General features: G+C 40.0%; 1 protein-coding gene across 1 annotated transcript; it reads right to left on the bottom strand.

Moving 5' to 3' along the window:
* Window positions 1–236: 236 nt before the first annotated feature.
* On the bottom strand, window positions 237–26,772 carry GYPA (glycophorin A (MNS blood group)). Its single transcript, XM_086345909.1, has 6 exons — window positions 26,068–26,772; window positions 22,106–22,171; window positions 6,769–6,807; window positions 5,681–5,766; window positions 4,200–4,254; window positions 237–430 (listed from the first exon to the last, which is right to left on the bottom strand). The coding sequence occupies exons 1-6, from the start codon at window positions 26,102–26,104 to the stop codon at window positions 414–416; spliced, it is 300 nt and encodes a 99-aa protein (XP_086202035.1). The 5' UTR covers window positions 26,105–26,772; the 3' UTR covers window positions 237–413.
* Between the last annotated feature and the right edge of the window lie 920 nt (window positions 26,773–27,692).

The raw sequence follows: 27,692 nt of genomic DNA, 5'->3' as shown, positions 1-27,692 counted from the left end.
ATAATGAAAATAGACTCAGAAGTTTAGAATGAGAAGAAAGCTTAGATTTTATCTAGATATTACAAATCTGTTCATTTGAAAGCATAATCATTAAAATGCCAAAGAATAGAATGTCAGTCTTAAAGAATTGTGGACGAAGCCAACTAAAGTTTTGAATAAGAATTCTAAGTCATTTAATTATAAAAATTATGTTAACATACAAAAGCAAGCATTAAAGAAAACAGTTGTCACTGGACTCATTATAATGAAATTTTTATCCTGAAATTGTACAACTTGGGAAGGTATACAACATATAGGTTTTTTGACATGTTCATTTTTCACTTGACCAAAATGTACATGTTTATTTTTTACATGATTGAAGTCTTGTCTTTGAGTTCTTCCAAAACTTGATTTGGTGAACTGACTCTCATCGATTACTGTGGCAGATCTTCTAGAGAAAAAACAAAACGGTGGTATTAAACACAATTATATTTAAATACAGTGGGAAATCAATTCATAAAATAAATTTCAGGATTCTATATTCTTACAGAGTTGTCCTTGAATACAACTGTTAGGAAATGAAAGGGATTTCTTTTCAGATTATCTCTATTAGAGTTCTGTGTAGTGAAACAGAATTTCTTAGAAAATCTATTCTAAAAGCCTTAGAACTTAAGGAACAAACATAACTGCTCTTGTCCTAACTTCTGCAGAGACGAGAAACTAATAGAGAACTTGTGAAGGGGTGGAATAGAGTGTATGTAAATGATACATACAGTATCATGTATGTATCGTGAAAGCAGTAAATGATAAGTGGGTGGAATTACACATACGTGTTTGAATTTAAGACAAGGTTCCTAGTTTGTAATCTCTTTCAGAAGTAACTGGTTTTTGTTAGACATAAGCACGGGCAAGGCTGTACAGAAACTCCCTGCTAAATTCCTCTCTGATTCTACCATGTGAAAGAAGGGCCGGCCTCCCACACCAAGTGTGATATCCCCCTTTCCTTAGCTAGTAGGTTGGATTTATGTTACTTCCAGAAACTGTGTGAAACAGATGGGCTAAAACTTTGCTGTTATGGAAGCAGAGCATTTCCCACAGTCTCCTTTGATTGGGGAATTACAGGAATGGTGCACCCCCAAATTCTGCCATAGCAAATGGACTGGTAGAAGTCACATGTGGCCATCACTGTGGGCAGCTAACTCAGATTCACTTATTCTCATTTCCCACCAACCATTAATCCTGTGCAAGTTCAAGGAGGTAAAAGCAATTCGTTCTTTATACCCCAACGTCTCTTGTTCTTGTTGAGATGGCATGATCACTCCCATCTCTTATTGCCTTTGACTTGTGAGTTACTTTAGAGCAGTATTCTACAAAAATAGGGCTAACCCACTTTCTGGAATCTTGTGTGTTTTCCTAAATTTCCTATGAAGTGGGGTCTGATTTGATAACCCATTTTGTTAGAGCAGGCAGATAGCTAGAAATGAGCAGACAAAGGGTGGCACAGGCCAAATGGCAGGAAACCCCACATCTTGTAAACAAAGCAGGTCCTTGGGCAGACAGAAAACAGGAAACCTCTGGACTGATAAGAACCCATACATTTGGGGGTAACAAGTGTCCTGGAGGCAGACAAAGAAAGGTAGCAAAAGGCGGAATCTCCAGTGTCCAAATGTACCTTTTGCTCATTATGTTCTCATTACAATAAAATCAGCCTTGCAGGTAAGACGTTTCCATCATGTACTGATGCTGTGACACTTCTGATCAAGACCGAATAAAGACAAAGATCCCTTCTCTCCTTAGAAAGGTGGAGTTGGGGTGAAAATCAGGAATTATCACTACAAACCTCTCCCCTCCCAATGAACATTCTGCCCACTCATTTTTACACTCCATATAACCATCTTGCTAAAGGAATTCAGAGAAGCTACCCCCCTGAATATACTCACACTCCCCTGAGAACATCCTATTACTTATTAATAAACCCTTTATTTTCTTGACTTATGTGCCTCGTCTATTAATGCTTTCTGCCAAGAATCTACTCTCTGGTAACGATTTCACTAACTTACTATGACACATTTAATAACTTCATTTGCACAAATAAGGAAAGGTGAATTGAACCTAAAATATGATTCATCTCACTTTCCACTGCATTTATGTGTATTTGAGACATAAATGAAGAACTGAGGCATTAATCTTGCTAATGTGGAAATGCACACAGTTCCTTGACTACACCATATTCTGTCTTCTTTTATGCTTTTGCTCAAGCTGGACTGTTGTCTAGAACTGACTTTCCCCTAGAAATGTCTATCCAGCCTTTAAGGCTGACCTCTGGTGATTTCATCTGCAGAAGCCTTTGCTATTAATACCTGCCCCAGACTTTTTAGATGCTAATGCCTCTGCTACCTTAAACCTGTTCCCTACAATGACCACAGTCAGTTTCCAATAGATGCTCAGCTTCTAGAGGACAGAGACTCCTATTGGTATATCTAATAAGTGTGTAGGTGCCCAAACCACAGTGAGCATTTGGAAATTGTCTGTTGCACTTAAACTAACAAGGATATTTTAATGAACTTTGATGAATTAAATTGTCCCAAATTTTTGTGAGCTATTGCACGGAAAGGCTCAAGTTTATATGAAAAAAAAAAAGCAGACAAAACATTAAACACTAAAATTGTCACCAAAATAAATCAATAGTTAAAAGCATATGGAAATTTAGGTAACTAAACATTAAGTCTTGACTAGTAATTGCTCCATTTTAAAAACATCTTCAAACATTTTTTTTGAAACAATGCAGAATATAGGTAAAAGAAATAACACATATTTGTCCGAACTGCAAATCCTATAATGAAGTAACCTTAGTTTAAAAAAGTGAATCTGCTACAGGACTCAAAACATTTGCTGTTTTAGGTATCTGTACATTGAGTCTTATTAATCCTGGTAGCTGAGAATGACATGTACACTATTCACCCTACTAAGCATGAAACTCCCAGGACTAAATAATTTTATACTGATCATCTTTAATCTTTAAGAACCTACAAGATAATGTGATGAAGCTAGTTCTGCATATAGGTTATATGGCTGCAGTAGAGAGTTGAAAACTCTCTGTTTTTTATGACCCCAAAATCTAAAAAACCTAGCAAGTCCTTTGAAGATAGGTGCTAGGTCTAGGGTTAAATATTGGAATCTGGAAATTTACAGCCCCTAAAATCTGTCATGATTTTTGATAATTTTGAGAAAAACTTCAATTTTGTAGAAAGCAGAATCAGTTCCCTTTTGCTTGAGCATTTAAAGCCCATTCTACAGCGACTTGTGTTTGGTGATTATCTCCCCAAACAGATGTCAAAGTTTAATGTTAATAGAACCATATACTCAATTAGTGAAATTATGTAACAGGCCGTAATTAATAAAATTGGTTAGGTATTAAAACACATAGTAGAAGCAGCAACTACTACTCAGCCTTTAGGAATTACTCTCATGCTGGTAATGGATGCTCCAGGCTTGTTAGAGTTTACATTTTTTTTTTTCCTGCAAGAAAGTACTAATATCTGGATACTTTTAAATATAAAAATCTCACACTTTTTTAAGGTTGTCTGTTTTTGGAAAACACTATTTAAGTCAATACTATTCTGGGTGAACAAGATACTCCTGCTATTTTTGCCATGTTTATGTCCCCTTTCCACCTGAGAGTGGAAATGATAAGGGAGCCTAGTGACTGGCCACTTGTGCAGAGGTCATTGAGTGTGGAGGCTGCAATATTTATAACAGCTACTAGGCATTGGGTGCTTACTCTGGCCAAGAACTGCTCTAGGCACTCTACTACTTATGGTAGTTCATTCGATCCTCATGAAACTCTGTGAGATGAACACCATCATTATCCCCATGTTGAATTATCAGCCCACTCACTATTACTATCTCCATAAGAATAGCTGGCTTAGGGTTACACAGCTGCTAAGTGGTGGAATACAGATTCAAACCAAGGTCTGGCTCCAGATTTGGGGCTATTGAACTAGCCCCCTACAGGTTCTCCTATTCTCAACTTTGCAGTTTGGAAAATAAAAAGTACACAAAAGAACTTGGTTTTTGCTTTATGTGCAGTATTTGTTTTACTTTTTTTAAAAAGATAATTTATACCTAAGGGAAAATTTCATTATATTGAAGAGTATAAAAGTAAGTCATTAATTTATGTTCCTTCCAAAAAGGCAAAAGGCAATAAAAATAGCACCAACCTATTTCTTCTGGTTGTTCAGAAGTTTTAGGAGTACTTGTTCGTTCTCGATTTCTCTATGAATAAAAGGCAGAAGAACGTTAATGCCACAATTTTATAAACTTAGACACAGTAAGAAAAATAGATTAAAAGCACGTTTTTTGGTTAAAGTTTGTTTTCTTTCAATTAAAATTCACGTTGTAGAGTTCTTTTGTGGAAAAAGCTATTATTTCATAGATAACCTACAAACTTTGCTTTAAAGTTTTATTTCAAAATAATATTTGTTATTTCCATAGGTGAACTATTACCCCAAACATTGACTGCGTCATAGTTCCCAGCTGTAATGAAAAGCTGAATTGATAACCATGACCCAATTCTACTATATTCGTATGCAAGATGTTCTCTGAATTTTGCCAACCAAGTATGTCATTGTCTTTTTCAGATTTAGATCATCAGCCAAGAGAGAAGACAACTAAATTTGTCATCTGTGCCCAAAGACCAGGGCATGACTTTGTCCCCAACATTTAAACTGCAAACAAGAGGAGTTATCTCCCATTCAAGTCTTTACAAAATCTCTCGTATTAGAGCAGATTCTCTCATTACTTTACTTTTATTAAGAAAATATTATTTAGAGAAGATAAATTGTCATGGAGTAATGCTAAACAATCATAGATTTGAATGATTATCAAAGTCACCAAACAAAAATAGTTAAAATAGAAAAGGGCAAGGGAACTCTATGTAGATTTACTATCAATCTTGTTGTTATAGCCCTAACATTGCAGTTTTGTGAGCTCTCGAAAACAAGCATTTTATAAAGAATATATGCATATATAGAATGGCTGTGGTATGGAGATCACAAAGATAGAAATAGAGGGTGAATGCGAACTCAATTGCACCACTCTTTCGTGACTAGGCATTTAATGACCTAGGATTATAATTCCAAATTACTAGCATTATAATCACACACACAAATGTTGTGTCTGAACTACCTTAAACAGGAGGTTATATAGCAAAGGTGATGTTCTTTGGAATGCTGTCATACAGACTCAAAAGTATCTTTAGTGATGAAAAACATCATTCATGGCTGAAAAGTCATAGGTGGAATTTGACAAATCTGTCCCAAGAAATAGAATAGAAAAGCACATATTTTCAGCATTAATAAATATATCATGTTATTTTAAAGATTTTTCATATGCAAATTAAACTAGATACTATAATTAGACATTTGACTTTCATCCACATCCATCAAAATATACTAAACCAAGTTAGAAGCCTTGGAGGATGTTTCATTGGAAAACAGGTAGATTGGTATTTGCGGATTCTTTATAGGCAAATGCAAATAAAAAATTCTACTAGAGTAACTCAGTGACTTCTCTGTGTCCAGTTGAAAAAGATGGAGTTTCATGCAGTTTTGTTTTCCTTTTGAATTTAGTTGAAGCCACAGAGTTAAACCCTCCTGGAGTTATTTACACCAGCACTTAAAAATTAAAACTGAGTCCTCACCCTTCGCAGTAGCAAAATAAGGCCGGCACTTCCGACGATAATTCCAACGATACCAGCAATCACCGCAAAAATAATGCCTACCATTACTATAGGAGAAAAACAGAGGCGCAAATTATAAAAGTGTGAAGTAAATGACCACACAGCATTTGTAAAATAAAGCAGGTAAAATCAGGGTAATATCGCTTTGTCTTTTTATAGGGGAAAGTGATAGTCCACAAACACAGTGTTGGGAAGGTAGCTCCAAAGTGGTAGCACAGAGTTTAAAAACAAATCTGGACTAAGACAGGAAGGATCTGTATTTATTCTGGGTGTACCCACGGTTGGCTAGAAAGCTGAAGATATAGAACTTAAAATAAAAATGATGATCAGATTCTATACTGCTGTTTCTAAAATTTTTAAGGAAATTGGAAATGCCTATTTTGATTCTGAAAAGAACATAATTTGTTTTTACAATTTGTGTGACTGAAATAAGTAACACTCTTGTTTTTAAAATTAGCTAGTGGTTACCAGTGGGGAGAGGGAAGAGGGAAAGGCAATATGGGGATAAGAGAGTAAGAGGTACAAGCTGTCATGTGTAAAATGAGCTGCAAGGATATATTATTGTACAGGGCTTCCCTGCTGCCTCAGACAGTAAAGAATCTGCCTATAGTGCGGGAGACCTGGGTTTGATGTCTGAGTTGGGAAGATCCTCCGTAGAAGGGAATGGCAACCCACTGCAGTATTCTGGCCTGGAGAATCCCATGGACAGAGGACCCTGGCGGGCTACAGTCCATGGTGTCATAGAGAGTCGGACACGACTGTACAACTAAGCACAGCACGTATATTGTAGAGCACACAGGGAATGTAGCCGTATTTTGTAACAACTATACATGGAGTGTCACTTCTAAAAGTGTGAATCATTATATTCTACACCTAGAACAAATAATAATGTACAGTAACTATACTTCGATTAAATTTTTTTAAAGCAAAATCAGAAAGAAAATAAACTTAAAAAATAAAATTGATGCTTCTAGTTCCAAGGCATTTAAAACTCGCACTACATAATGTTAAATGGAATGATCATCATTCTTTGTCAAATATTAACATACCTGGCTGTGAGAAGTCATGTTGAAGTACTATCCTTGGTCCTAAAAAGAAAATATTTGAAAATAAGGTCAGAAAACATACGGCATATTTAAAAAATACTCTTTTGGAATTAGACTGTCTAGTGGATTTTTGTTATTCCTTAAATGTGTTTAAAGAACTACACGGTTCAACTTTCAACAGTGAGTAAGTAAAATATATGAGGTAATGTGTCAGCCTCAACATTAACAATCCAATATCTACTTTCAGCTACCCAACAAGTTTCCATTCATCAGGAATTAGTAGACTTCCTCATGCACTAAAGGGAAGGATATGAGAAACTATTGGAAGAACCATCTATGGACTTCCGAAACAAGCAGTGCATTTTTTAAAAATGTAAAAATGGTGATCAGAAAGAGATATTGAGCTGTTATCCCACATGAACATCAGTCCAATCCTCAAAAAGAGCTGGACATGACTGAATGTAAGCTCAGTCATGTTGCTATCCGTTTTCCACCATCAGAACCCAAACCCTTACTTTGCCTTAGCTGAGTTTTTGCCAGCAGTCTCACTGGATTCCTTTCTGCAAACGTTCCTAATACAGTTGCCTTAAATGGTATGGACCTAACAGAAGCAGAAGATATTAAGAGAGGTGGCAAGAATACACAGAAGAACTATACAAAAAAGATCTTCATGACCCAGATAATCACGATGGTGTGATCACTCAACTAGAGCCAGACATCCTGGAATGTGAAGTCAAGTGGGCCTTAGGAAGCATCACTACAAACAAAGCTAGTGGAGGTGATGGAATTCCAGTTGAGCTATTTCAAATCCTAAAAGATGATGCTGTGAAAGTGCTTCACTCAATATGCCAGCAAATTCAGAGAACTCAGCAGTGGCCACAGGACTGGAAAAAGTCAGTTTTCATTCCAGTCCCAAAGAAAGACAATGCCAAAGAATGCTCAAACAACTGCACAATGAGAGGAGAGTGAAAAAGTTGGCTTAAAGCTCAACATTCAGAAAATGAAGATCATGGCATCTGGTCCCATCACTTCATGGCAAATAGATGGGGAAACAGAGGAAACATGGCTGACTTTATTTTTCTGGGCTCCAAAATCACTGCAGATGGTGACTGCAGCCATGAAATTAAAAGACGCTTACTCCTTGGAAGGAAAGTTATGACCAACCTAGATAGCATATTAAAAAGCAGAGACGTTATTTTGCCAACAAAGGTCCATCTAGTCAAGGCTATGGTTTTTCCAGTGGTCATGTATGAATGTGAGAGTTGGACTATAAAGAGGGATGAGTGCTGAAGAACTGATTCTTTTGAACTGTGGTATTGGAGAAGACTCTTGAGAGTTACTTGGACTGCAAGGAGATCCAACCAGTCCATCCTAAGGGAAATTGGTCCTGGGTTTTCATTGGAAGGATTGATGTTGAAGCTGAAACTCCAGTATTTTGGCCACCTGATGTGAAGAGCTAACTCATTTGAAAAGACCCTGATTATGGGAAAGATTGATGGCAGGAGGAGAAGACGACAGAGGATGAGATGGTTGGATGGCATCACCGACTCAATGGACATGAGTTTGGGTAGATGTCAGGAGTTGGTGATGGACAGGGAGGCCTGGCATGCTGCACTTCATGGGGTCGCCAAGAGTCAGACATAACTGAGAAACTGAACTGAATTGAACTGAACACACACTAATAAAGTAAAGCTCAAAATTCTCTAAACCAGGCTTCAATAGTAAGTGAACTGTGAACTTCCAGATGTTCAAGCTGATTTTAGAAAAGACAGAGGAACCAGAGATCAAATTGCCAACATCCGTTGGCTCATAGATAAAGCAAGAGAGTTCTAGAAAAACATCTATTTCTGGTTTATTGACTATGCCAAAGCCTTTGACTGTGTGGATCACAATAAACTGTGGAAAATTCTTCAGGAGATGGGAATACCAGACCACCTGGCCGCCTCTTGAGAAATCTGTATGCAGGTCAGGAAGCAACAGTTAGAACTGGACATGGAACAACAGACTGGTTCCAAATAGGAAAAGGAGTACGTAAGGCTGCATTCTGTCACCCTGCTATTTGACTTCTATGCAGAGTACATCATGAGAAATGCTGGGCTGGATGAAGCACAAGCTGGAATCAAGATTGCCAGGAGAGATATCAATAACCTCAGATACGCAGATGACACCACCCTTATGGCAGAAAGTGAAGAAGAACTAAAGAGCATTTTGATGAAAGTGAAAGAGGAGAATGAAAAAGTTAGCTTAAAACTCAATATTCAGAAAACAAAGATCATGGCATCTGGTCCCATCACTTCATGGCAAATGGATGGGGAAATAGTGGAAACAATAGCAGACATTATTTTTTGGACTCCAAAATCACTCAGATGGTGAATGTAGCCATGAAATTAAAAGACATTTATTTCTTGGATGAAAAGTTATGACCAACCTAGACATCATATTAAAAAGCAGAGACATTACTTTGTCAACAAAGGTCTGTCTAGTCAAGGCCATGGTTTTTCTAGTAGTCATGTATGGAATTGAGAGTTGGACTATAAAGAAAGCCGAGTGCCGAAGAATTGATGCTTTTGAAGTGTGGTGTTGGAGAAGACTCTTGAGAGTCCCATGGACAGCAAGGAGATCCAACCAGGCTATCCTAAAGGAGATCAGTCCTGAATATTCATTGGAAGGAATGATGTTGAAGCTGAAACTCCAGTATTTTCACCACTTGATGCGAAGAGCTGACTCATTTGAAAAGACACTGATGCTGGGAAATATTGAGGGTGGGAGGAGAAGGATATAACAGAGGATGAGATGGTTGTATAGCATCACCAACTCGATGGGCATGAGTTTGGGTGAACTCTGGGAGATCGTGATAGACAGGGAGGCCTGGTGTTTTGCAGTCCATGGGGTCACAAAGAGTCGGACATGCCTGAGCAACTGAACTGAACTGAAACTGAATGCTCTGCTAGAGTTAATCCCCCTTGACCAGTCCACAAGAGTATTTCTTTTTCTGCTGTCACCCGATGCAATTTTACGTCATTTCTTGAATTTACTACTAATAACATACTGCACACATTACATGACCTTGTCAAAGACGTGATTACAGTGGGTCATTCTTTCGCCACTCACTATTTACAGGATTCATGGCATGTGCACTGTGTGTGTCTGCAGTGGACCCATGAATGTTTCTGGTTTGACACTATCATGTCGGCTTCACACTGAAATCACTTTGAAAAGTAGATTATTTAACTGGACCCAGAAGTCCAGTAATTGATTCTAAGCACTTAGCTTAATTTTCCTCTCTTGGTCTCTGTCCTTCTGAAAACCCATTGCTTCCCTTTTTCTCAGTGTTTCCACTAGCTAATGATCCAGGAGCTATGCTAAGTCTTCTGTGAGGCTTTACTTTAAATCCAAAGTACCCTGCCGAAATCCCACCTACAAAAGACCTTCTTATTTTCTGCTTTCAACCTGCTCTTTCAAAGTCATATTCTTCTCCATAGAAGAATAATCAGAGAGACAGTGAATGCCACCTGATCATCCTTATCTCAGGACCCAGATGGCTTATACTTTACTGGGCACGTATGATGTATTGGGCTCTCAGTCAAGCAATTTTCACACATTTTTTAAATTTAATCCTTAGAGTAACACTGTGAGATAGGTAAAATGAGCCCCATTTAAAAAATAAGATGACGGAGACCCTTTGGAGAACTCGGGGTTCAATCTACTCAGGGTCAGCACCTGAGACAGGGCCAAGCTCAGGGCTGAGTCCAGCCAGGTTTGACCATAAGCCCCCCTCTCACCACTGCACTACTGGGTCCCTTTTACCTGGCCTACCATTTCATGCTCACATTCATCATTTATGTGTTTTGCTAGAAGCTTTAATTTCTTTAATCTAGAGTATTATGCCTGTGCAACATTCCAGAAGCGAGAATTCCTCTAGAGGAGAGAGATTTTGTCTATTTTGCTTCCACTTCTAGGTCTTTGTCAGTTTCCCTGCAGTAGTCAGTCCCATTAAGTAGAGCTGCTTCATGACAATGACTCCAGAGAAAAACTGTTTTAAAATATGAACAAATCTCCTGGTGGTGTATCAACAATAGGCCCATCAATGAGTGACTCTGTACTAGGAATGGCACTGGTCAAAGAAAACTCAGCTGTACAAAAGAGAAGTTGAGAAAGGGATTAAGGTTGAGGCAATGAGCGGACCACAGAGCACATCACACAAGACAAATTCATCCCATATCTCTCCCAGTGGCAGCTCCAGAATTTTCATGTGGCAGGGCCTTACAGGTGAAGAAAGTGAGGCTTGATTTCCCCATCTGTAAAATGATAATACTTACTTCAAAACGTCATTGAGAGGACTAAGTTAGTTTAATATATAATTTGTGTGCCTTCACACACACACATCAGTTAGTATAGTGTGTACTTAGTCGCTCAGTCGTGCCCGACTCTTTGTGACTCGTGGACTGTAGGGTGTGATAAATGACTAGTATCTCTAGGGTATCCTTCATCATTCAGATGCAAAGCTGTAAAATCTAATGTAAAAACACGTGCTTTTCTCAACTGAAATTTAGTTGATTCACTATAATTCAAAAGTAATCCAGTTATACATACACACACATATATATGCAATTTTCAGGTTCTTTTCCATTAAAGTTATTACTAAATATTGCATATAGTCTCCTGTGCTATACAATAGGTCCTTGTTATTTACGTATTTTACATATAGTAGTGTGCATCTGTTAAGACCAAGTGTTTTTAAACAATAACTAGATCATAGGAATGTTGAGGTTCAGCACCTATTGAGATTAAAATTATGGAAAGAAAGATTTTCATTAGGAATCAATGAAGGTATATAAAAATAAAAAAGAATAGCTAATGAACAAAAATGTTCTCAGTTAATGTTACATCTTCCTTTACAACTTTCAATTCAGTGCAATTCATTCACATTTAGGGCACACATTTATAAATCATGTGGATACCAATGAGCTTTTCTGAAACAAGCTTCCCTGGGCTCCTAGATCCCAGGCCTGGCACATTTTGAATCTCTTGCACACTAGAACAGGGCTCCGTACATAGCGGGTATTCAGTGAAATACTAGCTGTTGTAAATGTTTGGCCAATTTCCTTTCTTTTTTAAAAAGATCTTCTCATTTTCTTGAGATATAATTCACATACAGCAACGAATTGTTTGACCAGGTTCTTACAGAGAGACGGGGAGGTCAGTGTCTGGATCGCGCCTAAAATAAATGTACTGATGAACGAAACAAGCCACATGCAAAGGGGCATGCACGGAATGAGTGTAAGAATAGTGGAAACCTGCCTCCACAGCGGACTGACACAATATTTTTGATGTTTCAATAACAAGCACACAATTTTACAACTAGAAGAAAAAAAAATCCCAAAGTGAAAAACAAAAAAATAAAACCACACCAAATTTAAAGTTTTTAAGAAGTGCATGCGTGCTAAGTCACTTCAGTTGTGTCTGACTGTTTGCGACCCTACGGACTGCAGCCCATCAGGCTTCTCCGTCCATGGGATTCTTCAGGCAAGAATACTGGAATGGCTTGCCATTTCCTCCTCCAGGGGATCTTCCTGACCCAGGAATCAAACCTGCATGTCTGGTCTCTTGCATTGGCAGGCGAGTTCTTTGCCACCAGTGCCACCTGGGTAGCTAAAATTTACCTGAAGCCATCTAGAGTTTTCACTGAGTGCAAAGATTGCGCTACCCCAGGCTTTCTGCCTGTCTGAGTCCGGAGTTTCAGTGGTTAGTTAGGGAGGTGTGCTCAGTCTATGGGTCGGTGCCCCTCCTCTTTATGAACACCTACAAGACCCTGCATGCCCCAGCCCCTGCCTGCCTCCCCATCAGTGCTTGCAACTTCACGCTCCCTTGGAGTCCAGGCATCTGGACAGCTCTTGGTTCCTCAAATGCAGCATACTCTTCTCCAAGCCCACACTTTGTACCTCGTCTTCTCTTTGCCTGAAATATCCTCCCGTGGTCCCCTTCTTGGCTGGCTATCCACTTCTCAGGTCCCAGTTCAAGACCATTTTTATTAGGAGGTCTTCTCTGACCTCCCCTACTTCGGTTTTGGCTAAAAACTCCACAAGATCCCAGTGCTTGGCATAGTGTGTTAAAGCTAAATGAAATCTTATGATTGACTGTTTAGAATCCATATGTGTTTCATAGGCCTTGATGGTGTGGATGAAAAAAATTGCCCGCCGTATCAGTGAACAAAGGATGTTGCAGACACCATGCTTTCAGCCATTGCTGCCACCGCAGACTGTAGACCCTGAGGGAATTCAGGCCACTGGCTCTAGATGGTTAAGGTGTATATCAAAGGAATGACTGTAGTAAGCCTGGACTCTTGCATCTTCCCATAGAGGGAAAAGCGCTAAATTTATTAACTTGAGATGTCTGGCTTTCTTTAATTAAAAGTAATCCTTTGACATTCTGACTACTTGACTTCTGTTGTAAAACTCATATAAATCCTCCCTTACTTCTTCGATGCAGTCCCTCAGAGCTATCTAAGAGGCTTTTTCTGGGCCTAAGTCCTCAGAAATTCCGCCAAATAAAACATAATTCTCAACTGTAAAGTTGTGCATCTTTTTCAGCCAACAATGGTTCCTGGGCCCCTTAGACACTTACTCACTTGTGTGTTCCTTTACACGAATGTTTAGGCATGTCTCTTTTGTACTAGGGATACAATGAAATAATAAATAATTCATGGTTTTTCCATTAAGGAAATCCCAGCTTAGGAAAGAGACAAAATTTTAATTTAAGTGTAATTAAGTATTTTAGGGGGATGGTGAAGTGGTGGCACAGGAAACAGTGGTCAGTTCTATTCGAAAAAGGAGGAAATGGAAAGACCTCATGGAGGGGTTCTCTGAACTCACCTTGAAGGTGGTCTAGGGTTTCACCAGGTCGACTCTGTGGACATTTAGGTACAGAGTCAGTGGTGTCAGCGATGCCCCAGCACTCAAGACACCCTCGTGGGATGCAGGAACCACAAAAATCTATGTGGCTGCACCAGAGGGTGTGAGAAGCAGAGAAGGCAGTGATGTGCCGGGTGTTGTGGACCAGGGCATGAAATTTCACTGCCTAAGGCAGCTGGAAAGATGAAGTGTTTGAACCAGACTTTCATTTGGGGAAGATCACTGTCTATGGCACAAAGGAGGATGTAGGAAAAAGAAAGACCAAGCCAAACAACCATGCCCAGAGCTCTTCATAAGAGGATCCCATCTTGTGTTCAGTAGTGGTCAAGATAAGTCGTTTTGCAAATAGGCCGCTCCTCCTTACAGAGGGTCCTTATCACTTGTCAGCACAGCCTTTGGTAGGGAAGGCCTGTGGACTAAGACCTTAAAGGGACAGAAAATTGCAACAAGTTGTAAAAAGAATATGCTGAAGAGCCGACGGTAAGATCTCACACCTCTAAAAACTGGCACTTTCAAGCCTCTAATTTTAAGCAAAGTCAGAGAAGAGGAACATGGTTTTCGCCAGGGATAATCAGTTCTGTGTAACTTTTTTGCTATCCAAATAAGAAAATGCTTAGGGAGAGACAGCTCATTAAAATTAATTTTAACTTTAGCAAAACAATTTTAACAGTCTAGCCTGAACCTTTTATGGGCTGGATTCGAGGAAGCATTTCTTTCCTACTTTTTTTTTTCCCCTCTTTTGCTCTAGGCCCTTCCCTTTCTGTTATTTGTTGTTCAGTCGCTCAGTTGCGTCTCTGTCCTCTGTGCTCAGACTCTGTGCGACCCCATGGATTGCGGCACTCCAGGCTTCCCTGTCCTTCACTGTCTCCAGGAGTTTGCTCAAACTCATGTTCATTGAGTCAGTGATGCCACCCGACCATCTCATCCTCTGCTGCCCACTTCTTCCGCCTTCTATCTTTCCCAGCATCAGGGTCTTTTCCTGTTTGCCTTATTCATTGACTCAAAGTCAATCTCAATTTTGTCCTAATTAATTCAGAATATACTTTTACATTTTACCTTCAAGTCCCTTGGAACAGTTAATCTAACTTGCTTACTTTATAGATAATAAATTTGAAAATTAAATGATTGGCTCAGTTTAACAAAGTAGGTAAGGAACAAAATTGAGACTGAATTCTTCTGTTTTCCAATAATATTCCAACTTCCCAGATCTCCACCTGGTTGAGGTCTTGTCAGCAGGATTTCTCAATGTTTTAGCATATTAGCTGGTGAACATTGGGATGTACTGTACACAGAAAAATGACAACTAAATTCCTTGAGATTGCCAGATACCCTAAGGGCTAGAATTGATAGAATAATCACGTAGTCTTCATTTTGATGATTTGTTCACACCAATTTATTGTATTACTTCCTTTATACCTCTTAGACTTCCATGTCCTCTTGTTAGAGCCTCTAAGAAAAACTGTTTTCTGCTCTAGCAATATTGACCTGAGGGTCTTTTCCTTCATCATTTTACCTCTTTTTCAGGAACATATCCAGACTATACCTGAAAAATTCCACTCTGTCTCCAAGAGAAGCACTTTTACCTCGAGGCGTAATGGAAGATGTGTCCAGTGTCACACTACCTAAGGAACACATGGGTCTTGGACCAACAGGGCACAGTTCCTGAGCTTCACTGGGCTCCGAAGACTTACTCTGAAGCCTCACCCTCCGCCTGCTTGCACTGAGTCACTGGCTGAAACTTGAAGGATGGGTAGAGTTCTAGGCGGAAATGTGGACGAGGTCGAATTAAGGTGAAGAAGTGACCTTAAAATGGGCTAAAATATGAAGAAAGAGAACACAGTGTGCATTTACATGGGCGTTAGAGGGCAGCCAGTAGCAAAGATGGCAAACCTCTCAGACTGACACAAGTTTCATGTTCAAGTGGCAAATTAGTGCAAACGGGAATAAAAGGGTAGGTTTAGCAAGGCCTCAAACTCCTAGTTTAAAAAAATTTTATAGTGCCCAAATACTACAATGACATTTGCTCTGGCACTTTGCACAAAGTATGTATTTGTTACTTGGACTGAATCACTTAATTTTAGGTTTCAGAGGCAGGAATGAATAAATGAACATACAACCCAGAATATTAAATATTCCAAATTTTTGTGGTCATATCATCTCATACTTGCATAACATCTGAATTGTTCCAGAATATTCACCTCTTTTGTCTCGTATTGTCATGGCTCTGACCTCACAGTTGTTCAGAAAAACTCTACCAGCCTGAGATGTCTGGGTATTGCAGGAGGGAGCACGACAGGTCCCCTGTTCCCAGTGTGCGGGAGAGGTGGGTGACTTGTGAGTTAGGGACACAGTTGGGCATGGAGATCTAGTCTCCCAGCTCTCTGCACTATGCTCTAACCGCTAGGCACACAGCTTTCCCAAACAACTGACTTTCTAACATGGAATGTCATTAGAAAGAATATAAAATGCAATGTTGGACGAATACCCTGTAGTTTTGCTCTCTGCCCAAACTTCCAGCTGCTGAGCTCCTGTCATGAAGTGATAAAGTCATCTCACGCAGTCGTTGGTTTTAGCTTGGTTCCCTCCTGCCTTGCAACTGATAGAAGTCTTATCTCAGCAAAGCAAACTCTTACAAGGATACACCCCAACTATGAAAGGCCTTCAATAATTTCCAAGTCAGAAAGTGACATTTTCTAAGTGTTAGACTTTTCTGGCACTGGGATGACCAGGAAAACTGATCAGTAATGTATTTGTGAAAGTTCTGAACAGCTTATTTGTGGTAAAACTGGGAAAAACTCACATTTGCTGGCTTCCAACTCAATGCCTTTTCTTCCAGACCTTATTATTTTTTTACAGAATGGACAGGACTCTTCCTTATTCCAAAAGATATTTGAAGAAAGCTATTGCCATGAAGCAATATTTTAAAAGAAATACTCAGTTTTGCCCTTGAACCAAAGGGTTGACAACATCAATCTGATCAAGTTGTGATAATACAGTTAAATGTCCCTTTTGTCTGCTGTTGTTCACTTTTATTTTTTTGGAGACATTTAGTAAGTCAAAGTAGCTAGTTACAATTTAGAAAAATTGAACTTTCTAAAGGATAAAAAGTTGATGGGATGACATTTGCACTTAGTGTTTTGAATAGCCCTCGAAATTTTGTGTGAAGTCTCTGGTTAATGACTCTTAGAGAGCATGTCCACTGGTGCAATCAGTGGGCCAGATTCAAATGCAATGACCCAGTTTCTGCTCACCTACAGAGTGGCCTGCTTGGACAGTTCCCAGCAGCCAATGGGTCACAATTCTGCCTTCCCCAGCTTGGTAGAGAACAGCTCCTCACTAAGTCTGCCCTGAAGCTGTTATTGCCTAGGAGGACAGTGGTTTCCCTGACGGAACTTCATAGCTTGGCTCTGTCAGGCTATGTCCTGCCCAGATTCTAGTCACTCTCGCTGTTCCGAACTATTACTGAACCAGCCAGTGAGAGAGAAAAACCAGCCTATAATCCCAGCCACTGTGCGTTCTTTAGCCTGAACAGATAGAAAGCAAGGGATGTTTCTGTTCATTGCCCCAGGGAGAAAGGAGATCAGGATTCTAGTCCTGGCTTTGCCACCAAGGGGTGGGAGACCTGAGTGAGTCACTGAATTTTCTAAGCCTCCGTGTCTCACTTATAAAATGAGAGTAAAGGGCAGGGGTCCCCAGACTCTGGGATCTTACGTCTAATGATCTGAGGTGGGGCTAATGTAATAATAATAATAATAGAAATTAAGTGCACAATAAATGTCATGCAATTGAATCATCCCAAAACCACCCCTCCCACTCCTGGTCTATGGAAAATTGTCGTCCATGAAACTGGTTCCCAGTGCCAAAAAGGTTGGGGACTGCTGCCTAAGGTACCTGATTATTCCAAAATCATAGACATTCACATGTCTGAGACAGTAATATTCATAACAAACAAATTGTGTATTAACTACATTCTAGGCATTTTCTCTTCAAAACAATTACCTGAGAGTATATTATTATGTATTAATTTATTATGTGTAGAGGAAAAAAAAAAAACAAAGATCAGAAACATCGCCTAACTTGCCTAAGATCATGAAGCTGATAAACGGTGGAGGTGGAGTTTCCATTCCCACCTATTTGACTGCAGAACTGTCTGCCAAGTTCTGCCATGATCTATGCAAAATAAAAAGGTTGAGAGCACCAAATAAGTGTCATTAAAAGAAGATGAAACTCTCACCAAGTTATGTAACTAACTCTCAAGTAAGCCGTCCCTTCTAGCAAATCAGGGCTAACTGAAAAGATGCAAAACCAATAATTTCTGTTGTGCAGAAGCTGAGGGTGGGAGGGTTAGTCCCTTAACATAGAGGTAGAATGATATCCAGTGTCATATCCAGCTTATGGAAGGATAGATATTTCTGGTTGGTAACAATTTATAACCTGAAATCTCATTGTTTTTCTTGCTAAATATCTTCCAGTCCAGTTACTCTTGCTTAACCACGAATCCTCAGAATTAAAGAAGATTACACGTAGATATCTACATGATTAGATATGGCAGCTTTATTTTAAGATATGGGCATTTGTGTAGCTAAACTCCCTAAACATATTAGATATGGGATTAAAGAAGTTAGACTGGATGAGAAAAATTCTAATTAAAAAATGAAAGTTCTCACAGCACTGATACTTCTCATGCCTGGCTGGACAATAATGAATGGGAAAATAGAAACTAGATCAGTATGCTCACTCTTGATGCTGTGTATTAGAACCATCTGTGTACTCAGACACTGGAGTCTAATGCACTGCCTGCAGCAAGAATATTGCTCCAGACTAGATAAACATGTAGAAACTTCAGTTTCCTAATCATTAGGATCTTTTCTTACATTTTCAAAGGTTCTAATATCAGTAGTCCCCAATCTTTCAGGCACCAGGGACCAGTTTCATGGAAGACAATTTTCCCGTGGACGAATGTTGGGAGAAGAGGGTTTTGGGATGAATCACCCACATTACACTCATTGTGCACGTTGTTTCTGTTATGACTACACTGAGATTAACCTCTACTAATGACAGTCTCCGTTTGCACCGCAGATCGTCAGGCGTTAGGTTCTCATAAGGAGCACACACCTGGTACCTTCCATGTGCAGATCACAGCAGGGTCCATGCTCCTGTGAGAATCTAAAGCTGCTGCTGATCTGATAGGAGGTGGAGCTCAGGTGGCGATGTGAGGGGTGGGGGTGGCTGTACATACAGATGATGCTTTGCTCACTCCTGCTATGTGGCCCGGTTCCTGACAAGGGTTAGGGACCCCTGTCTTACATCACCCTTATCTTGTGTTGAATAGATTTATAAAGCAATTGGATATTAGCCTGATTTGCTTCAGAAGAGTTGGATATGACTTAGTGACTGAGCGACTTAGCGACTTAGCAAATGAGACTGTGTCTCCTGGTCAGACACAATGCCATTGCCATGGTCCACATTCCCAGTTGCCTTCAACAGATGCAGTATGTTCACCTTTTGTGCTTTGGATTTATTTTCTTTCCTTTTGACTTTTAAATATCATCATGACTGAGAAATAAGTAGCAATATCAAAGGAAGAGCCCTAGAGAAAAAGATCACTTGGCCCAGATAAAAATAGCAAAAGGTTACCATCATAATCATAAAATTAGGGCACATTAGCTGTATTAAAAGGAAAAGACAGACTAGGAGCCTTTACACAGGCTTCACTTTAGAAAAGCATGAGTAGAACATTAAGTGACAATGTTGCAAGAGTACAGAAGAGCCAGGACTTCCCTGAGAGTTCAGTGGTTAAGACTCTTCACTTTCAATGCAGGAGGCGTGAGTTTGACCCTTGGTCTAGGATTTATGTTCCCACATGCCAAATGGTGCAACCAAAAAGAAAAAAAAAATGTAAAAAAGAACAAAGAATAAGATAGGGCCAAACTCGGAACATCAATGTGGATGATGAATAAGCAGTTTCATGTGTGGATGAAATGCACAGACTCTAGAGCCTGAATGGCTGGTTTCAAGCTAATGTCACTAGTTATTAGCTGAGACCTTGGGCAGCAGACTTAACCACTCTATACTTTTGGTTCATAATTTACAAAACGAGGATAATAATCGTCAATCATGTCAACCATTGTCAACCACTCCCATCGCTCACATCGGCACCTGAGATCCACCTCCTGTCAGACCAGCAATAACTGTCTACATGATTCATTTACTGGCTAGCTAAATGAATTAAGTATACACAGATATAATTATATAAAGGTTTACACAAATAGAAAAATTGGTTTTAAAATTCATATGGAACTTGTAGGGACCCCAAGTAGCCAAAATCATCTTGAAAAAGTACAGAGCTGGATGACTTACATTGCATCATTTCAAAACTTACTACAAAGCAATGGTAGTCAAAACAGTATGGTGCTGCCCTAAGGATCAATGGAATAGAATTGAGAGTCTAGAAATTAACTCCTATATTTGTGGTAACTGGCTTTCATCAAGGGTATTAAGACCACTAAATGAGGAAAGAAGAGTCTGATCAAAATATCAAGGAAGACAAGGCTCTAGACACACTGAGGTCGGAACTCTCCTTCTTCACTATGTACTGGAGGTTGGTATGGTGCTTGGGAACCAAGAAAAGAATGTATAGTGTTTTGTGGCTTGGGGCTTTTAGTATATTTGGAGTCATTTGCTTTTCTGAGACAGACATGGTCAGAACATTGCCCGACTCCCAAGGTGTGGTAGAATTCTCTCCATGAAGAAGGCTTCCTAAGATTCTATATGCTGCCACTGTCCCATGACTCTTAGCAAGTAGAGTGTGGCAGCCGGGGACTTGTGGGTGAGTTACTATATCATAGAAGAAACAAGTCCTACAAGAAAACAGAAAATGGGCCTTTTCCAAAGAAGACGTATATGTGGCCAACAGACACATGAAAAGATGTTCAACACAGAGAAATGCAAATCAAAGCCACCGTGAAATATTACCTTACATCTGTCAGAATGACTATCAAAGAAATCTACAAAAGTTGGCGAGGATGTGGAGAAAACAGAATCTTTGTATACTGCTGGTGAGAATGGTAATTGGTGCAGCCATAATGTAAAATACTGTGGAAATTTCTCCAAAAATTAAAAATAGAGCCAGCATAGGATCCAGCAATTCCATTCCTCAGTATATATGCAAAGAAAATGAAAACACTAACTCCAAAAAAAATGAACCCCAATGTTCACAGCAGCATTGTTTACAATAGCCAAGGTATGAAAGCAAGTGAAGAGTCCATCAACAGATGAGAGGATAGAGAAGATGTATAACACACACACACACACACACACACACACCCCACACACACAGACACATAGACACACACACACAGACACACACACAGACACACACACACACACATACAGACACACACACACACACACACAGAGACACACACACACACACAGACACAGACACACATAGACACACACACACAGACACACAAACACACACACAGACACACACACACAGAGAAGAATATTATTCAGCTGCAAAAAAGAATGAAACTCTGCCATTTGCAACAACATGGATGGGCCTAAAAGGTGTTATACTTAGTGAAATAAGTCAGAGGAAGACAAATATTTTATATCACTTATATGCGGAATCCAAAAAATAACATAAATGACTATAACAAAACAGAAATAGATTCCCAGGTACAGAGAAGAAACTAGTGGTTACCAGTAGGGAGTGGGGGGCGGGGAGGGCAAAATAGGGTTAGGGATTAAGAGGTATGAACTATTATGTATAATATAAATTAGCTAAAAGGATATATTGTAGAGAACAAGGAATATAGTCAATATTGCACAAAATTCTAAATGCAGCATAATCAATAAAAATTTTGAATCACTATGTTGTACACTTGACTACTATACAACACTGTAAATCAATTGTATTTCAATTAAAAGAAACAGAAAATGGGAAAATATTAACCCTGGGTTACCTCATATGTCTACTGTCAGTTCTTGCACTTCTCTCTATCAGATCCCGGAAATTAGTTTCCGTATCCATCACAACCAAGTTTCTTTGAGCAGTAAATAAGGACATGAAATGAGCATGCAGATATCTAGGTTTGTCTCTGTTAGTGTTTGTCACTGTTGCTTAACGACAGACACAGCTTAGAAAGCACAGGTTGTATGTGTTTGGCTTAATTTGAAAAAATTTAAACCTTTTCCTAATTATATTTTATGATTCATTTCACAGAGAATTTAGAAAGCATTAAAAAGCAGAAAAAAGTTACCCCAATTCCAAGAGTTAACCCTGAAATGTTTCTTTTTAGTGTTGTTGCTTTAATTTGACTCGTGTGTCATAAAAAACCACACAGATAGGTGCTTATTAAATACACAGATATGATACTAATGGCTGGAAATCTATTACCTGCCTGCTTTGGTTGGTAACTTACCTGGCAAATGAGTAGGGTCACTTATCCCTGGAGTCTGTGTTGCAACAGGTTTTGTGAAAATATAACCTATAAAGACATTTGGGAAAATTATCTAAAATGTGCTTCCCCAATAGGTTCGTAGATGTTTTCAGTCATCCTCTAGAGACCAAAGTACAGAGAAATTCATCACAATGATGTTAAATCCAACTTCCCAATTTGAAACCAGTGCAAGTTGATTTTGAGATACTGTGCCTCCTTCCCCGTCTTAGAAATCTTTCTCCAGGGGTGCAGGGTGAGAGTGTTCATTTCTTTCTAAAAACCCAACTTCACACCAATCTAGAGATTTAAAGATTTGGAAACTAGCCTATGAATCATCTCAGGCTGACCTTTGAGGCATCACTGAAGTTTAGAGATGAAAAGGATTTTGATGCCTTCTAGTCTGTGTTTTATTTGATAGGCAGGACGAAAATGAGACCCATGCGAGTCAGTCAGTTCTCCACACTTAAACTGGTCTGCAACAAAATTCTGATCATTTGTTGTTTCTGCAACTACTATTAACTGAGAGCCTAGTACATGCCTGGCAGGCTTCCCTGGTGGCTCAGATGGTAAAGAATCTGCCTGCAACACAGGAGACGCGGGTTCGATCCCTGGGTCAGGAAGATGTCATGGAGAAGGGAATGGCAACCTATTCCAGTATTCTTGGCTTGAATATTTCATGGACAGAGGAGTCTGATATGCTACAGTCCATGGGATCACATGGATGAAACTGAGAGACTAAGCACATATGTAAGCCTAGCAGAGTGGGGGAGACAAAAATGAAGACACAGATTTGGCTTTTAAGAAATTTAGAGTGCTGTGTCCCTGAATCCCAGTTCAGAACTCAGTCCTGTAACAGTTAAATTGAGAGAAACGTTCTCTTCCTAGATTACTGAAGGAAAAGGAGAAGCCTTGCTTCTTTGCTGAGTCATTCTAACGGGGTGCCTGCAGGTGTGTGTGGTGAGATGCACACAGATCACCAAGGCCTATGGACCCAGAGCTCTCTCCAAGTGCTGTTTAGCATCAGGACCCTATACTCAAATCAGAGCTTCGGCTTTTCCTTGAACACACTCTGCCTTCTTCTGCCTCAGAATTGTCTTCCTTCATCTCCCTTCTACATCCACCACCCTCCCGAGATTTTGGAAGTGTGGCCTCTTCTCACTGTTCAACTTTCATCAGAAACATCATCAACTCAGAGAAAAAGATCCTGCTGTACCTCTCTATATTGGCCCTCTGCATTATGTCCACCACCTTCCCTGGCTTATTTCTGGGTGCTATTTTTCACTCTGTTTTATTTCAATACTTGTTCTGCTGAATGTCTTTGTTCCCTCCCTCTCCCTGCCCCCACCCGCCCTGAACATGAACTCAGGAGCTCATTCGTGGCACTGTCGTGGCCTTGGTATAGGGTACCTCATGCATAATTACTGAATGCACAAATGAGGGAAGGAATTGAGGGATTGGGAATCAAATCATAGAAAAGAAAATTACTCTCCACAGGAGGATGACCTCTGATACACTTAGAAATACTGGCTTTATCCTTTAGATTACTGGAGAAAGCAAACAAACTCTTTTTCCCCCTTATTTCCTCACACTTTTCATGTTCTCTTCATCTAATGAGTAAGGGTGGCGGCAATCATTTCCAATACCTTCCTATTATTCTCTAAAGTAGTCACATCAAGAGAGTTTCTTTGGAGGATTCCTGAAATGCTAAGCTGATGACAGCCTTGGCACTGGATACCAAGGCAGTCTTTGGAGTCACTTAAACTTGCTGACTTCATGAAGTCTCATTAAGGCTTTAACTCACTCTGTCTGAGCATTTGTAGCATGAATTTCTTTCTTTTCCAGGAGTCCTTTCCAGAATCATGTCCCTCCACTTCCCCAAATGGGTAAGGTGTCTACTTCGGGACAGTAACCCCACTCTGCCCTCTGGAACCACACCGTGAATACCCCTGGTCTCCTCTCTGTGAAACCTTTATATATATTTGAATATATTTAAATATTATGTCATATTTCTGGCATGTATTTCCTTTTCCTCAAGCTAACTGTTTTTATTCTTTGTTATTTACAAAAATTCGAGTAACTCTGTGCGTGAATGCTAAGTCACTTCAGTTGTGTTCAACTCTGCAACCGTATGGACTGAAGCCCACTAGGCTCCTCTGTCCATGGGATTCTCCAGACGAGGATCCTGGAGTGGGTTGCCACGCCTTCCTCCAGGGGAATCTTCCCGACCCAGGGATCAAACCCGTGTCTCTCACGTCTCTTGCTTTGGCATGAGGATTCTTTACCACTAGTGCCACCAGCGTGGGTGCTAAGTCACTTCAGTCGAGTCCAACTCTTTGCAATACTGTGGACTGTAGCTAGCCAGGCTTCTCTGTCCATGGGATTCTCCAGGCCAGAATACTGGAGTGGGCTCCCATTTCCTTCTCCAGGAAGATAATTCTGCTAGTCTTCTCTTTCCTGGAATTTCCCCCTTCTCCTTCACTTCTCAGAAGTCACCATCCTATACCCAGGTTTGTTTCCTAGGTTATAATTGTTAGCATAGCTAAATACCTCTTCACTACTGCCAGACGCTGGAGTAAGGACATTACGGTAATGACTTTATTTAGTCCTTAGGCGACTACTCGTTGACAGCAGTAGGCAGGTACCAATATTTCCTGTGTTTCTCAGATAAGAACACTGAGGCTGAGGGAGGGAAAGTAACTTGCCTTAATTCTCCCTGGCTTTCAGATGTGAAGCCAGGTTTGAAACTTTCATATCTGTGCTTTAACCATTACACACTTTATCCCCTAGTGCAGGGTCAGGCGAAAAGTTTGTTCAGATATTTTCATAACATGAATGAGTGAATTTTTTAGCCAACCTAATATCTAAGAAATTCCTGAATCCCTCCTCCAATTCCTAGAGTGCTCAGGTGATTCTTGAGACTCTATGTAACTCAAATTACAACCACGTCTGAGGGGGCTAAACAGATTTCAAATAATTGCCTGCTCCTTATCTAGGTGCTGGGCATTAGTATTTCTGACACATAAACGCTGTATTTGAGAACTTTTAATCCTAACACTCTCAGGAAGAGGCCAAAAATAATGCTAATTTGATACTACTTCATAATATGCCTATGTTACTTTTTATTTTAATGAACTGATTTCCATTTCTGTCCAAACCACACAATCCCTCAGCCAATAAGAGTTCTTTATTTCTTTCTTTTTTTTTCCCCTGTATCACATCTCAGTAATGGACCACAAAATGGAAAATAACGGTGCCCCCACGGCCGTGCCATGGATTCAGGGTTCATACTTGTGGCTTGTAATTTTTTGGCAGGTGAAGGAGGAAATTATAATTTTGGGGAAAACTTTTTGAAAAATAAGGAATATAGACCCACCATCACCTTCATTAATGACTCTAATTTACAAGTTAAACTCATGAAAATGCCAATAAAGCAACACATTCTTTCACACAAACTTGTTTTTCAGAGTATTTGATTACATTGTTTCAAGGCTGCCTAGGCTTATACTTGAATAGTATACCTCTCATCCAGCCATGGGTAACTTCCCCACTTTACCAACCCACTCACAATTAAAAAATCCATCCACCAGACTGGGCTGGGGTCCTGGTGGCTCAGGGGCAAAGAATCTACCTGCCAGTGCAGGAGATGTGGGATCTGCTAGTGAAGATCCCTGGGGCGGGATGATCCCCTGGAGAAGGAAATGGCAACCCACTCCAGTATTCCTGCCTGGGAAATCCCATGGACAGAGGAGCCTGGTGGGCTACAGTCCATAGGGTCACAAAAGAGTCAGATGTGACTGAGCAACTAAACAACAAGACTGGGATCTGAATACTACTCATTCAGTTATTCAGTGAGTCAAATAGGACTAAAATGAGATAGTTTTTCTTGTAGCTATAATCCTATGTCCCATAAAACAGTATCCTGCTAAAAAAAAAAATCCACCTACCTGACAATAGTAATACAAAGATCATTTTTCGGTCCATCCTGAGGTCATAAGCTGGCTTCCCAAGGTCAGTGCAAGAAAACCGCCAAGGATGACTGATGTGACATCTGTGGCCTCAGCCTACACATTGTTATCTTTCAGGCTCACATTCTCTAGGCATCAGTTGATAGGCTGGGTGGCATTTTTTAAATGATGCAAAGTTGCACACCATCTGTCCATGAAGATATGTGGTTATCTGCTTAACCAGGACTATTAAAGCCTTCAGTCTAGTCTCCACTTCAGGGAAGTGCATACATGTTAAAATTACTTTGCATAAACTCAGTGGGCAGTTCAAGGTAATAGCAGTCAGGAGCCACCCGATTAGACAAATGAGAATGAGACTGTGAAGGCCTGAAATTGGACTTCCCGATGGCTCAGCTGGTAAACAATCTGCCTGCAATGCAGGAGACCCCAGTTGGATTCCTGGGTTGGGAAGATCTCCTGGAGAAGGGATAGGCTACCCACTCCAGTATTCTTGGGCTTCCCTGGGGGCTCAGATGGTAAAGAATCCTCCCACAATGCCAGAGACTTGGGTTCAATCCCTGGGTTGGGAAGATCCCCTAGAGGAGGGCATGGCAACCCACTCCAGTATTCTTGCCTGGAGAATGCCATGGGCAGAGGAGCCTGGTGGGCTACAGTCCATGAGGTCACAAAGAGTTGGACACGACTGAGTGACTAAATACACACATGCAGGCCTGAGACTAAGGCCTGAATCAGGGTGAGGTAGCCAGGAAAATTGTTTTAATGTGGAGAGTCTTATGGGTCACAGAGAAAATGGCTTCTTACATGAAATAAGTGTTTGAGAACTGGAATTACTATTAGAGTACTCTGAGGTTTGAAAAACTCTCTAGATCATGGCAAGTCATACAGCAACATAATAATATGAGATGCAAGAAATCTTTAATTCACAATAGAATTTGAATGGAATAGCTAGGGCCCACACCGAACCAGTGTGGTGATTTCTCTCCAAACACGCCTCATTATGGAGGCATAGGGTGGATAATTAGGAGATTGGAATTGACATATATAAAATACATAACGAATGGGAACCTACAGGATAGCTCAGAGAACTCTAGTCAATGCTCTAAATGGGAAGGAAAATACAAAAAAGGGGATATATGTATATGTTTAGCAGATTCACGTTACTGTATAGTGGAGACTGACACAATGCTATGAAACAATTATGTGGTGATGGTCAAGTCACTTAGTTGTAGTCGATATTTTGTGACCGTATGGACGTAGCCCACCAGGCTCCTCTGTTCATGGGATTATCCCAGCAAGAAGACTGGAATGGGTTGCCATTTCCTCCTCCTATAGTTGATTCATTTTAGTGGAGACTAGCAGCCATGAAATTAAAAGATGCTTACTCCTTGGAAGGAAAGTTATGACCAACCTAGATAGCATATTCAAAAGCAGAGACATTACTTTGCCAACAAAGGTCTGTCTAGTCAAGGCTATGGTTTTTCCAATGGTCATATATCGATGTGAGAGTTCGACTATGAAGGAAGCTGAGCACTGAAGAATTGATGCTTTTGAACCGTGGTGTTGGAGAAGACTCTTGAGAGTCCCTTGGACTGCAAGGAGATCCA

The sequence above is a fragment of the Bos grunniens genome, chromosome 17, assembly GCF_055505025.1.
Source record: "Bos grunniens cultivar Pamir isolate PY7600 chromosome 17, Bosgru_T2T1.0, whole genome shotgun sequence".
Classification (NCBI taxonomy): Eukaryota; Metazoa; Chordata; class Mammalia; order Artiodactyla; family Bovidae; genus Bos; species Bos grunniens.
The sequence above is the reverse complement of the archived record's forward strand: the minus strand, read 5'-3'. Positions and strand labels throughout refer to the sequence as shown.